Source organism: Homarus americanus, unplaced genomic scaffold (assembly GCF_018991925.1).
Source record: "Homarus americanus isolate GMGI-L3 unplaced genomic scaffold, GMGI_Hamer_2.0 scaffold33468, whole genome shotgun sequence".
In the NCBI taxonomy this organism is placed as follows: domain Eukaryota; kingdom Metazoa; phylum Arthropoda; class Malacostraca; order Decapoda; family Nephropidae; genus Homarus; species Homarus americanus.
In genome coordinates, this window is record NW_024714177.1 from 2,508,451 (window position 1) to 2,522,979 (window position 14,529).

Below are 14,529 nucleotides of genomic sequence, written 5' to 3' on the forward strand. Positions count from 1 at the left end.
TCTTCGTGTTTGTACCTGCAGCGGCGGGCAGTGATGACGATGGTGGTAAAGATTGTGGTGACGATGGTTGTGGTCGTTAATGCCATTTCGCTGATGATGTACAGCCCCAGTGGTTCTGTGCAGACCCCGGTGTTATCTCCGATGAGTTCAGAAGGCCGCTCCAAGGCGTCTCCTCCGCCATCGAGTAATTCCTGTATCTGCTGTGCTACCCGGTAAATCTACGACGTTTTCCCAATTACACAAGAGACTACAGTAGGTTACAGGTGCGCAGTTAATGATATCAACTAATACTGTCATGTCTTGCCCAAGTAAGAGTGTAAACAGGTGTGTTGTTGTTGTGACAGGGGAGGGGTGTGTGGGAGCGTAGTGAGGGCTTGAGGCAGCAGGTGCGACAGGTGTGCCACGCCTTCAATGTCTCTACCTCTGTCACCAACTTCCAGCTCAACAACATCCTAGTGGACGAGGGGCGACGACTCCTGTACTGCAGCGTACCGAAGGTGGCTGGCACTCTCTGAGGTTACTAACAGTCACAAAGGTCACTAGCAGAGTGCAAGGGTTGGGTTTACAAAGTTCACCAGCAAAGGTCACTAGTTGGGTTTGCAAAGTTCACCAGCAAAGGTCACTAGTTGGGTTTGCAAAGTGCACTAGCAGAGGTCACAAAGGTCACTAGTTAGGTTTACAAAGTTCATTACCATAGGTCACAGAAGACAGTTACGCTGCCTTTTTTCTACAGGCGCCAGAAATTTCTTCTGGATTATTGTGCTCCATACCTCCATACTAGGAGTTTTACACGTTGTTATATTCAGCAGCCTTTGACAGTCCTTTTATCATCTGAAAAGTTTATGGAGATCATTTTGCATAATTATCTTCTTCACTTGTTAACTTTCAGGCAATCTTTGTTTCATCCTCAAACTTGATGATGTGACTCATAAGTTTCTCTATATCGTTGACGCAGTTCAGAAAGAAGGTCTGCGTCTCTGGCTGGGTCCTTGTGATATGCTCAAGTTCTTTCCGGATTGCTTCTACACCGTTTATAATCACTCTTTGATTCCTGTCTATGAGACAATGTTTGATCCATTCTAATATTTTAGCTGTGACACCAAAAGCCTTCTTGAAAACTAGTTGTTAACAATAATAATAATAATGATACCTGTAATAATAATAATAATAATAATAATAATAATAAAAACAAATTATAATAATAATAATAATAATAATAATAATAATAAATAAATAATAATAATAATAATAATAATAATAATAATAATGTATTACGCCAGTGAATTACAAACTTACAACTTTATTTTTTTAATATAAATTTAATTTCTCAAATAATGAAATAATGTTCTGGTACACACAGGTAGCCAGTACCAGCTGGAAGAGGCTATGGCTGGCGATGACGGGTGCTACTAACACCCTGGAGGAGACGAGGCTGCTAACCAGGTGTGACTTCTTCACATGTGTCAATATTGAGTTTCCCGAAAAAACAAAAAACATGACTGGTTAGGGAAGGGTTGCCTGTTGAAAGGGACTGTTTGTTAAGGAGGCTACCTGGCAAGGAGGGGTTGCTTGGTGGGGGAGGGGACTGCCAATTAAGAACATAAGAACATAAGAAAGTGGGATACTGCAGGAGGCCGACTGGCCCATGCAGGGCAGATCCCTTTCACACCCATCCCAGCACTTCCATGTGCCTATCCAACTTCGTCTTGAAGCTCCCTAGCGTCCCCGATCCTACTATAGCACTCGGTAGCCTATTCCACATATCCACAACTCATTACCAAACCAGTGCTTGCCTATATCCTTTCTGAATCGGAATTTATCTAATTTAAAGCCATTTGTTCTAGTTATTTCGTTATTACTGAACTTCAGAACATCTTCCATTTTACCCTTTGTTAATCCCACTTACCCACTTGTACACCTCTATCATATCTCAACCTTACGCCTCTCTAATGAATGTAAGCCTAAGCTTTCAGTCTTTCTTCATATGGAAGGTTTCTAATATTATGGATCATTTTGTCATTCTTCTTTGTACTCTCCAAAGAATCTATGTCCATTCTATAATAAGGACACCAGAACTGAACCGCATAATCCATGTGTGGCCTCACTAATGCTAGGTAAAGTTTCAAGATAACGTCAGCAGTTCTGTTACTCACAGACCTAGATATGAACCCAAGAATCCTGTTTGCCTTGTTGCGAACGCTAATACATTGTTTTCTGTTTCAAGTCGTTGCTAACAAATACACCTAGATCTTTTTCACAAACTGAGTTTTCTATTTCCGTGTTACCTAGTTTATACTTTAACGTTTGTATTCGTCTTCCTATCTGTAGTACCTTGTTTATCAGTATTAAAATTCATTTGCCAGTTTACTGACCACCATGTAAGGATCTTAGATCTCTTTGAAGGTGTTCAAAGTCACTGTCTGAATTTATCACTCTCCCCATTTTGGTATCATCTGCAAATTTACTAATCCTACTAGTTATGCCTAAATCAAGATCATTAATGAATATAACAAACAGCAGAGGGCCTAATACAGATCCCTGGGGAACTCCGCTTTTGACCGCACCCCAGTCTGACTTTAATCCGGCATTCATTGATGACTGGCAACGATTTTATGGCAACGACTACCTGTACTGTCGCGACGGAGTACACTTGTCTCGTGAGGGGGTAAAGACGTTGTCTGCATCCCTGGAGCGTGAAATTGTCACTCAGAAGGGGGGGGTTTCGCCAGTAGAGAGGGGTCAGGAAAATGGAGTCAAAAACAAGGAGGTCCTGGGAAGTAGTGAAACAGAAGTAGATAATGCTGAAAATATAAGTTAGTCATAATAACAAACATCAAAGTAATAAATGTAAAACAAAGATAAAACGGAAGAAATATATTGGTGTTTATTATACTAATGGTAGAAGCCTGTGTAACAAATGAAGCCAGCTCCAAGATATTGCATTGTTAGTAAAGAGAACATAGATATAATTGCAATAACGGAAACATGGATAAATTCAAACAGCAAGCATTTTTAGCAAATTTCATATTCAGGATATAACCTATTTAAATTTGACAGAGTAGGGAAGGAGAGGTGGCGGTGTAGCAGTGTATATCCAGAGATGCATTAAAAGCTGCAATAAATCAAACATTAAAACAAATAGCGACAATGAAAGTATTTGGGTAGAGATTGGTGAGGAGCAGTGAATCCGTAGTCATTGGTGTTATATATAGACCACCTAATTTGGTGGAACGATGGTAAGTGCTATGGGAGGAAATAAAGAAGGCATCTGATAGAAACAATGTGTATATTCTAGGCGTTTCAACTTTTCAGGCATAGATTGGAAAAAATCAACTTAGCGATAATGAATCGAAGATTTTTCTGAAGTAGTGAGGATAGTTTTTTATATCAATTCATAAGCTTCGCACTAGAAATAATATCACTCGATTTAGTTCTCAGTAATAATGAAATCTGACAAAGATATTTGGGATTGGAGGCGAACTAGGAAACAGTGATCATAAAGCCATATGTTGCAACATAATATGGGATGGCAGGAAGAAGGAAAATTCGGCCTTGATCCCGGATTTTAGGAAGGCTAATTACGGTAGCATAAGGAGGGAGACCCTGAGGATGACCCTATGGTCAAAGGAATTAATCCCCACCTCCGGAAACTGTCAACAGGACGCAGGATAACCCCGAATTTAATTTAGTAACTACTTATGAACAATTTATTAGAGCAATCAATAATGCCCAAAATAAACACATCCTAAAAAGAAAATTCAGATCGTCTGGAACCAGCAAAATGGATGAATAATAGACTCTTAGATCTTCTAGGGAGAAAAGAAAGGAGTATATAGAAAAGTTAAGAAGGCGAAATCACTTGCTTGGTTACTATCAGAACCTAACCTAGACGGTAAAAACAGAAATTAGGAAAGCAAGAGAAATTATGAAATCAAGGTAGCAAAACGAACCGAAAAATAACCCACAGCTTTTTATCAACTGTATAAATCAAAGGTTAGAGATACAATAGGTCCCCTTAAAACTACGACAGGAGAAATGACTGATGATGAGTTAGAAATGTATGTCGTTAAATAGTCATTTTAGCTCGTATTCCACAAAATGAAAACCTAGCACAGTTTCAGAAGTTCATAAAAGGTATACTGACAGTATAGAAAATATGTTGATGAATATCAATATTACTAGTAACGATATTAAGTAATTAACAAACTGAAGCCTCATAAATCGCCTGGTCAGACGGTATGCTAGAATATTAAAAAGAATGTAGAGATGAGTTGAGTAATCCATTAGCAGTTTTATTTAATAAGTCATTAAAATCGGGCCTAGTGCCGAAGCTTGAAACTTGCAAATGTAGTTCCGATTTTCAAAAGAATTGATAAATCAATAGCATCAAATTGCATCCCATTAGTCTCCGTCCAATCATAGGCAAGTTGCTGAGAGTCAATTATTGCTACAAAATCAAGCCACCTTGAAACATTCAACTAATTCATTCTTCTCATGCAGGTTTACTTGGGACGTTCTTGTCTCACAAATTTGTAGCTTTCTCCCAAATATTTGAAGCGGTGAATAATGATACAAGTCATAGCGATATAATTTATTTAGATTTCAGTAAAGCATTCGATAGAGTCCCTCATGAGAGATTGATAAGGAAGGTGACACATGGAATAGGTGGATCAGTATTAAAATGGATTAGGTCATGGTTAACTGGTAGGAAACAAAAGAGTCAGCATAGATTAAGTCCAGACTGGGGAGACGCGGTCCAAAGCAGGAGTTCCCCAGGGATCTGTGATAGGCCCTCTGCTGTTTGTTATATTCATTAATGATCTTGATTTAGGCATAACTAGTAGGATTAGTAAGTTGCAGATGATACCAAAATGGGGAGAGTGATAAATTCAGACAGTGACTTGAACACCTTCAAAGAGATCTAGATACCTTACATGGTGGTCAGTAGGCTGTAGATAGTTTTAATACTGATAAATGCAAAAGAATTACTACAGATAGGAAGACGAATACGAAACGTTAAGTATAAACTAGGTAACACGGAAATAGAAAACTCAGTTTGTGAAAAAGATCTAGGTGTATTTGTTTGCAACGACTTGAAACCTAGAAAACAATGTATTAGCGTTCGCAACAAGGCAAACAGGATTCTTGGGTTCATATCTAGGTCTGTGAGTAACAGAAGTGCTGACGTTATCTTGAAACTTTACCTAGCATTAGTGAGGCCACACATGGATTATGCGGTTCAGTTCTGGTGTCCTTATTATAGAATGGACATAGATTCTTTGGAGAGAGTACAAAGAAGAATGACAAAAATGATCCATAATATTAGAAACCTTCCATATGAAGAAAGACTGAAATGCTTAGGCTTACATTCATTAGAGAGGCGTAGAGTTAGGGGAGATATGATAGAGGTGTACAAGTGGGTAAGTGGGATTAACAAGGGTAAAATGGAAGATGTTCTGAAGCTCAGTAATAACGAAAATAACTAGAACAAATGGCTTTAAATTAGATAAATTCCGATTCAGAAAGGATATAGGCAAGCACTGGTTTGGTAATAGAGTTGTGGATATGTGGAATAGGCTACCGAGTGCTATAGTAGGATCGGGGACGCTAGGGAGCTTCAAGACGAAGTTGGATAGGCACATGGAAGTGCTGGGATGGGTGTGAAAGGGATCTGCCCTGTATGGGCCAGTCGGCCTCCTGCAGTATCCCACTTTCTTATGTTCTTATGTTATAACCTTTGGTGTCCCAGAAACATTATACGTGTATTTAACCCAACGTCGTTTCCGTAGGGATGAGATCCATACCCACCCGTACTTACGGACGCTGAACCACCCGAGTTTTGAAGACACGAGGTGGGTGATGTTGGCCTCCTACAGGAAGATGTTGTTCGTGAGACATCCCCTGCAGCGGGTTGTCTCCACTTTCAAGGACAAGCTGGAGGGTTATACGGGACGTGAGAGGTTGGAATTCCCTAAATATATCAAGCAGAAGATAGAAGAAAGATTTGGGTGAGTTTATCCTTGCCAAAGTTCACAAGGTGGACATTGAGCATTAAGGTGAGTCAGGTGAATTAACGATTGACAGGTGTTGAGGTGAGTCAGGATATCATCTTCATAAAAAATTTAAGGCCATTTTTCATGCTTGCATGAGTTAGCCTCGATTACCTGATGGCAGCTCTCTAAGCTCAACGGTCTCTTGCAGTCTCCTGTCAAGTTCTTAACTCTAATGTCACTTGTTACAACCTCTACCCATTTCATTCTTGGCCTACCACTGGCTCTCTTCACCTCCAAATTTAGACTCGTGTATCTCTTGTCCCGGTTGGTGCTATCCAGTCTTTCCATATGCCCAAACCATTTCAACTTGCCTCTACGCAGAACTTCACCAATATTCTCAGTACCCAGTAGCCCTCTTTGCTCTGAGTAGGGTTTCCTATCTTTCAACGTCACATTACACACCCACCTCACCATTCTCATTTCAGCTCGCTCAAGCCTGCGTATGTCATCTTGTGTAAGTGATTGTGGGGGTATGAGATATTAGTTCACACTCAGGATGGGATGGAGAAAGGAAACTCACAATGTGCTCACTGTATACATATTGTATTGGATGTACAATGCAGATTGTTGCTGGGTAGGTAGCATGGTAATAAGCGTTGAGTAGAGAGAGCTGGGTGGTGAGAGTGCCCAGAGTGAGGGCACGTGGCTTGAGGGAAGCCAAGGTCGCTGGCGGGAACGGCAGCCGCCAGGCTGGCGCGGAGGAGGAGGTGTTGCTGGCTGGTGGCACTGTGTAGAAAGAGGCTGGTCGATACGATACGAAGTCTTTAGTTAAGAGGTGAAAGAAGATTATTAGGAGTTGAAGGAAAAGTGGTGAAACTGAAATACAGTAGGAGTAGAAAGAATCTGGGCTCAACCAGATCGCTTCATCTTTCCTATTGGTGTTTTGTCTTTGTTCTGCTCCCTTGGGTCGTCAGACCTTTGTATTAATATTGGTTTATTTATATAATGCTGCTTATTATTATTATTTGTTATTGTTGGAGTTAGTGAGCCCGCCCAGGTCCTTGTGTAACTGGGAGGGTAGTCACATTTTTTTTTTTTTTTTTTTTGAGGTGTTAGTTAAGTGTTAGTTGTGTTAGTCTAAAGGTACACTGTATGGAGAGGCCTGCCAGGTTCTTAGTGGAGCTGGTTGGTCACTCTCATCTTTATTCCTCTAGTAATGTTTTATGTAGAAATGTGTATGTTGAGGCAGGAGGTGGTTCAATTACTTCTTCCTGGCTGATATAGCTGGGAGGGTAATCACATTATTATTATTAATATTATTAATATTTTTTTATTTTTTTATTTATTTTTTATTTAATTTTTTTTTGAGTTAGTGAGCCCGCCCAGGTCCTTGTGTAGCTGGGAGGGTAGTCACATTTTTATTTATTTATTTTTTTTTTTTTACTAAGATGTTAGTTCAATGTTAAATGTTAAATGTTAAATGTTAAATATTAGTTATGTTAGTCTAAAGGTACGCTGTATGGAGAGGCCTGCCAGGTTCTTGTGGAGCTGGTAGGTCACTCTCATCTTTTATTCTCTCTATTAATGTTTTATATGTATATTGGGGCAGGAGATGGTTCAATTACTTTCTTCCTGGCTGATTTAAACCAACTGTGTTCTTGGAATTCTTCGTTGTCTATATTATTTATCCAGTTTTGATATGTTTCTGTGTTAAGTTCAGTCACTTTTTTCCAAATATTTACAGCTTTGTTGTGTATATCTACATTGATTGCTAAGAGGTTTGCTCTCTTGTGTAGCTGTTCATTATTGATGTGGTCTGTATATTTTATGTTATATATAAATCTGAGGGCTATATTTTGTACTGCTTGTAACCTTTTAATGCACGTTTTACTAAGGGTGTTCAATGGGATGGGTGGGTAGTCCATAATTGATTTAACAAGGGCAATATAAATCTTTCTTTTGTTATTAATGCTAAGGTTCTTAAAGCGTTTTATTTTTGATAATCTTATTCTTGCCTGCCGTTCTTTATCTTTTAAGTATGTTATATATCCTCTTTTTGTTAGTTTTAATACAAGCATCCTACCTTCAGTGTCGTATGGGTATAGTTCCTGGTCGACTATTACTGGACTTGTTTTAATCTTGGCTATTGGTATTATCTTGAATTTGTTCTTATTTGTCCTGATTTTCCATTTTTTCTCAAAATCATTTATGTTTTTTATCGCTCTTACCGTGTAAAGTGCCATAAATTGAGTTGATTTTCCTGGGTATGATACTATTTGAGTAATATCATCAGCAAACATTACATATTCGCTAAAGGGGGTAGGTTGAGGTGTGTCTGAAGTATAAATTGTATATAGTGTTGGAGAAAGGCATCCTCCTTGAGGTACTCCACTCTCAAGATTAAACATAGTTCCCAAAAAGTTTCCAATTTGAATTTGTGCTCTCCTATCATCTAAATAGTTACACAATATTCTTAGCAAGTATTCGTTAAGTCCCAGTTTTAATATTTTATATTTCAAGCCTAAATGCCAAACTTTATCAAAAGCCTTAGAAACATCCCTTAAAATTATATTGATCTGGTTACCCTTGCTTTTTTCTATTGCAATTATTTCCGTTATTGTAGCTATTGCAGTTAGGGTATTTCTATTGGGCATAAATCCATGTTGTCTGTTGTTAGTTTTCCCATGTTGTGTTAAAAAGGCTATAAGTCTTGAATTTAATATTTTTTCCAATAGTTTCCCGGTAATTTCTAATAAAGATATTGGCCTGTAGTTTAATATTTCCTTATTGTCCTTACCCTCCTTAGGAATAAATATCATTTTAGCATATTTTAGTTTGTCTGGAAAGTAACCAGTTATTAAGCATGCGTTATAAATGTTTAATAGTGTATTTAAAATGTTTTCAGGTAGATTCATGATCATATTTCGTGTAATACCTGTGAGCCCAGGGGCTTTTTCCTTAAATTTCCTCAGACAGTGCATCATTTCTCCCATGGTTATTATTTGATTATTAGGTAATAAGTTATAGTCTATATATTGCCTTGGGGTGATTCTATGTATTTGTCTTCCATTTCTTCTTCTATCCTTTCTTCGTGTTCACTATCAAAATCTTCATTTTCCTCATCTGATATTTTAAAAACTTTTACCCATTCCCTTTTGAATGCTGACTCTTGTTCATTTTCCTCGTAATTTTGTTCCATTTTGGTCTTTAATGTATGGTGTTTTTTGCTTGTTGTGCCCCATCATCTTGTTTATGGAAGTCCAAAATGTTTTTGTGTCTTTAGTCATGTCAGCCGCCATTATAATATCATTCCATTTTTTATTGTTTGCTTCCTTACATGCGTCTCTTAATTTTATCTGTAGTGCTATCTGTGTCGTATATAGCCATCTGTTACTGCCGTGTCTTTCCATATACCTGTTTATTTCATTGTAATAGGTCTGGATTAATTTAACTTCTTCTGGTAGTCTGTTGTTGGGTAATGTTCTAAAGTGTGAAGTAGGAGTGTGTTTGGTTATAGATGTTTTTATTGCTGAGTGCAGTCTGTCCATTTCTGAGTCTATATCTTCTATTGTTTTTCCTTGTAGGTTAATCGAGTGGTGATTACTTAAGTCGTCTTTGAAGCTGTCCCAGTCTGTTTTACTTATTTTCAGTCTCTTTTTTATTGGTATCTGTATGGGGGCTTGTTGACAAGTGTTAGTATGATTGGCAGATGGTCACTGCCTGTAAGAGGTCCCTGTATTATATGGTAATTGAAAAGGCTTTGTTGTTGGTAAAAATTTTGTCTGGTGTCGATTGTGTATTGTGATTTCTCCAGGTTGGAAAGTTAGGACCCAGATGATTGATTTTCCCTAAATTTATTAATTGATTAAGGGCGTTTCCCACGACGTTATTATTTGTATTGTCAAAAATCCTATGTCTGGCGTTAAAGTCTCCTAAGATGTACATCGGATGACTATTGTTAGCCAATTTTAATAGGTCTTCTATAGGTAAGTAGGGTCGTCTCGGTGGGAGATAAGTAGTAGCAATAATTACGTCTCCTTGAGTTGTATTTATTTTTATTGCTAGAAATTCATCCTGGAAGTCATCAATTAGTTTAAATTTTAAGTTTCTTTTAACCGCTATCGCTACTCCGTCATTTTTCTCGCCCGATTTATTTCTTTGGTTTACATAATAGTTAAAGAGTTTTATGTTGTTGTTTTCTGTCTCACCGTGACTGTTTATTAGTATAATGTCAGGGTCAATTTCTTGATATATATTACTTAGGTTAATTCTCTCGGTCTTCCAGTTTCTTACGTTGTGTTGTATTATTCTTAAAGTTCTTACTGTTTGTCTATTGTCCATTATTTCTTATACTTGGATTGTGACTGTTGAAGTGGAGACCTATCATCCTGTTTCCCGCTTCTGACTCTTCTAAACTCTGACGGGTCTACTATTTTAAAGTCTTTGGTCGTAATCTTTAGTTTGTCCGTAGTAATTAGTGACCAGACATAATCTTCACTTAGGGATTTTTCTTGATATGTCCACTTGTATATCCCTCCTTCACAGTTTTTTACTATTGTCCCTCCTGTTGGTCTCGATGTTGGGATTCCATGTTTTGTTGTAGTGATAACTTTTAATCCAATTTCTTCAGCAGATTCAGGTTGTATATTGTGATCAGAGGCTGGTCACAGCGGTGTCAGGCCTTATAAGGCGGGGGTAGGAGTGGGTAGATAGTTGACCCCCGCTCCGTGGGCGGCGCTGGAGGCGTAAGCTGGGGAATTCGAGAAGGTTCGGTGCTTGTAGGGGAGGAATCCACGACATGATCATGTTTCACTGCCATGTAACATCACACTTCTCACACCAGTTGCTTATAAAGTGTACATCTTTCCTTTAATGTGGAGGGAAAGTGCTCTTCCCGTCAATAACGGCATAAACTCCCTCCAGCCACTTCTGACTCTAGCAATTATTGAGGTTGTCTCAGCACCCAGCTAGTAGAACTTATCGATACAATCCAAGGACATATCCCCAATGTTGAGTTTCTCCAGCCTTGCTGTGGGCACATTGTTACCTGCACATACAGAACACTTAAAGACGACAACATCCTGCAGTCTACCATCCTCTCTACTGCACCTACTGTTCACCCATCTTCCACACTCACTGCACATTATTGAGGTACTGCCAACACCTGTCTTAGAGACAGCACATGGCCATTTTCCAATATCCACCACGGGTCCCTCACCCACACAGAGGATCACATAAGTCAGTAGAATATATTTCTATAAATTTTCCCTAGGTCTCCGAGAAACCCACAAACACCCATGATCTAACTAGAACAGATCTGTCGAACAGTGAAAGAAGTCTCTCTGTGCATTAATATTACTACTAATACTACTAACAGTAATAATTTATTCTGTATAAAAGAAGGTATTGGTAGAAGTATACAGTGTCCACACTGTATATATTATTTAATAGGATGTGCACCCAAACACAGCACAATTATTCGGCATTGTTATTAGAATAATGTCTCAAGGAAAACCACAATCCAACTAGTCAGTATATGGCTCTTGTAGAAAAATAACACACTGCCAGCCTCAGATGAAGAAAGAGCTCGTTCTATGTCACTAAGCTCCACCCTACAGCTGCACGCAGGCAGATCTGTTCTCGTTAGATCATGCAAACACCTAACAAATATCACATTCATCTCCACTCATCCGTAATCCAAAATCATGCAGACTCATAACAGATATAATCTCTTAAAAATTTCGTGGAATAGTCTTGGTTACATCGACTCGCTGTTTGCAGTACCAATGTTTGCATGCCAAAATTCTGTGTATGACGAATATTACCGATTAATAATATATCTTTTTCATCTATCTATCTATCTATCTATCTATCTATCTATCTATATACGAGTATATGTTTCTATCTATCTATCGTTCTCAGCACCAGATTGGGAGAGTTGGTGAGCTTCGAGGACTTTGTACGATTCGTTGCAGATCAGGGTGAGGACGAGCCGGTGGAGATGGACCCACACTGGCGTTCCCTACACCAGGTGAGACCCAGGTCCTCCTCAAAGGACTGAGAAGGAAAGGGGGTGGAGAGAAGGACCTGAATGTATCTGTACCTGAGCCAGTGTTGGTTAAGTCTGGTCTTGAATGAACTCACACTCGGTGCCGTCATAAAACTCTTTGGCAGATTGTTCCAAGAGTTCACAATTCTTCGAAAAAGTTTGCCTTCACCGTTTTCTTCAACCTTAAGCTGTAACCTCTAGTGGGGCGGGAGTCCGCCAGCTCCAGATATGGACGCTCGACTAAATAATGTCCTCCGAGGTGTTTATAGACTTCTATTAAATCTCCCCTTGCACGTCTATAGTATAAGTTAAGCCAATTGTAGGTGCTCTAATCTCTCTAAGTAACTGAGGTGGTGTATAGTGCAGGTACCAGTTTGGTGGCCCCCCTTTTGATGTTTTCGATCAACTGATATTCTCTAGCAAATCTCGGGGAAGCACCTCACTCTTAAAGATCGTTACGAGGTCTAGATATCTGAACAACCTTCTTATAAGACCTAATGGTTTAGTTTCTTGATGCACCTTCTCACAATGGGCAGAGAACTTCAGTTCATTGTCAACATACCCAGGTGCATCTTATTAATTGTATTACTATTATTATTATCATCATAATTATTATTATTTTATTTTAGCCCCCCAGGCCTTGATGTGGGTCATTAAAAATGATCTGTGCCGGGTGGGCTAATGCCCGTAAAAAAAAAAAAGTATCTTTGCATAGGGAAGTGTATAGCTTCTAGCTCTAGCACGTCATTTATGAAGCAAACAATACACTGCCCTGTGGTACCCCGCTTGTCACGGGTACACATGAATTCGTTTCATTAATCACCAGACACTACATGCGATCATGAAGAAAGTCTCTGATCCACGTAAGAACACTTCCCCGAATTCCTTAACCTTCTTGTTTAATTCTCAGCCTTTCATGGGGTACGCTGTCGAACGCCTTGGCAAAACCTAGGTGCATCCTCTTGCATTTCGCGACGTAGTATCTTAGCAGCCATTCTTTTAACCACTTCTGAAGCTGACAGAGATCTTTCTGTTGCTCTTTAAATTTTCTGTATAAATCTTTGGTAGATGGCATTGATTTTATGGTTGTACCCAATCGTTTAGTTCTAATCAAGAAGGAAGAATATATCCATCTTCAATTGCGAATAACAACAAAAATGCTACATCGATCGACACAATCACATCATGAAGACAATATTGATGATCTTATGAATTCACTGTTCAATTTTTGTCGCTCAACAACGAAGGCCCAAATGTCAACACGCTTTGTTACAGAGATGCAACACGACACACCCGCACGACGTGGGATGTTAAAGAAGGGAGCAGGTAATGGTGGAAGGGAGGAAGCCATTTAGATTGGTGGAAGGGAAGATAGGAAGTTAAATAAATATGTGGGAGGAAGTGAAGAAAACTTAAATTAGTACCTCACTAAATACAACCACAGTGCCTCCCCTATTCAACTGAACACCCTCGTCCTCCACAGATGTGTAATCCCTGCACTATCGAGTACGGCTTCATCGGCAAGTTTGAGAATCTGCGTGAGGACTCAAGTTACGCCATACAGTGGATGGGTGCAGGGATGGACAACCTGCCCCGGGCATTATACTTCACCTCATCCAGTCTCTACGCTCCTGGCTACCTGGCTCTACTCAACACCCACCTCAGACAAGCTTTCCTCCACAAGTACCTCCTCGACTACATCAGCTTCGACTACCCCTTCTTCGTGTAAACATCGAGAACTGCGTGGCTACATAACCTACATTCGAGAAAGATTCAAAGAACAAGGCTAAACCACCGCTCTCAAAGGGTTACACCAAAGTCTTCAAAGGTATAAAACCCTGTCGTAGTACGTAACTATATCACGGTGAATTCGAATGATTGACTAAAACTAAACACCTTTACGTGCAGTATACAAAATGTAAATTAGCCAAGTTATAACACAAAAAGATTTAAGGTTCAAAGAAGTTTATAACGAATCAAATGCATAATAATTATACGTGTAATTTTCCTATATTCTGTCATCAATCAAGATAGTCTCATTTTCACACATGGCTGTACCTTTTTTACACATGTTAGTTACGATTTGTTTTTAGATAATTGTATTTTGATACATCGTGGCACCCCTGCTATAGTGGTAATGATTATAATTGTAATTACTAGAGGAAATAATATCCTCGATTTAGTTCTCAGTAATAATGAAAATCTAGTAAAAGATGTTGGGATTGGAGACGAACTAGGAAACAGTGATCATAAAGCCATATATTTTAACATAATATGGGATGGCAGGAAGAAGGAAAATTCGGCCTTGATCCCGGATTTTAGGAAGGCTAATTACGGTAGCTTAAGGAGAGACCTAAGGGATGACCCTATGGTCAAAAGATTAATCCCCACACCTCCGGAAACTGTCAACTTAGGACGGATAACCCCGAATTTAATTTAGCAGCTGCTTATGAACAATTTATTGCGACAATCAATAATGCCCAAAAT

At 39.0% G+C, this 14,529-nt stretch overlaps 1 protein-coding gene across 1 annotated transcript; it reads left to right on the forward strand.

Annotated features, from left to right (window-relative positions):
• Nucleotides 1-262: 262 nt before the first annotated feature.
• Nucleotides 263-14,033, forward strand: LOC121878324 (carbohydrate sulfotransferase 9-like). Its single transcript, XM_042384455.1, has 5 exons — nt 263-497; nt 1,361-1,443; nt 5,790-6,008; nt 11,916-12,024; nt 13,526-14,033. Exons 2-5 carry the CDS (start codon nt 1,397-1,399, stop codon nt 13,769-13,771), a joined length of 621 nt encoding a protein of 206 aa, XP_042240389.1. The 5' UTR covers nt 263-497; nt 1,361-1,396; the 3' UTR covers nt 13,772-14,033.
• The last annotated feature ends 496 nt before the right edge of the window (nt 14,034-14,529 follow it).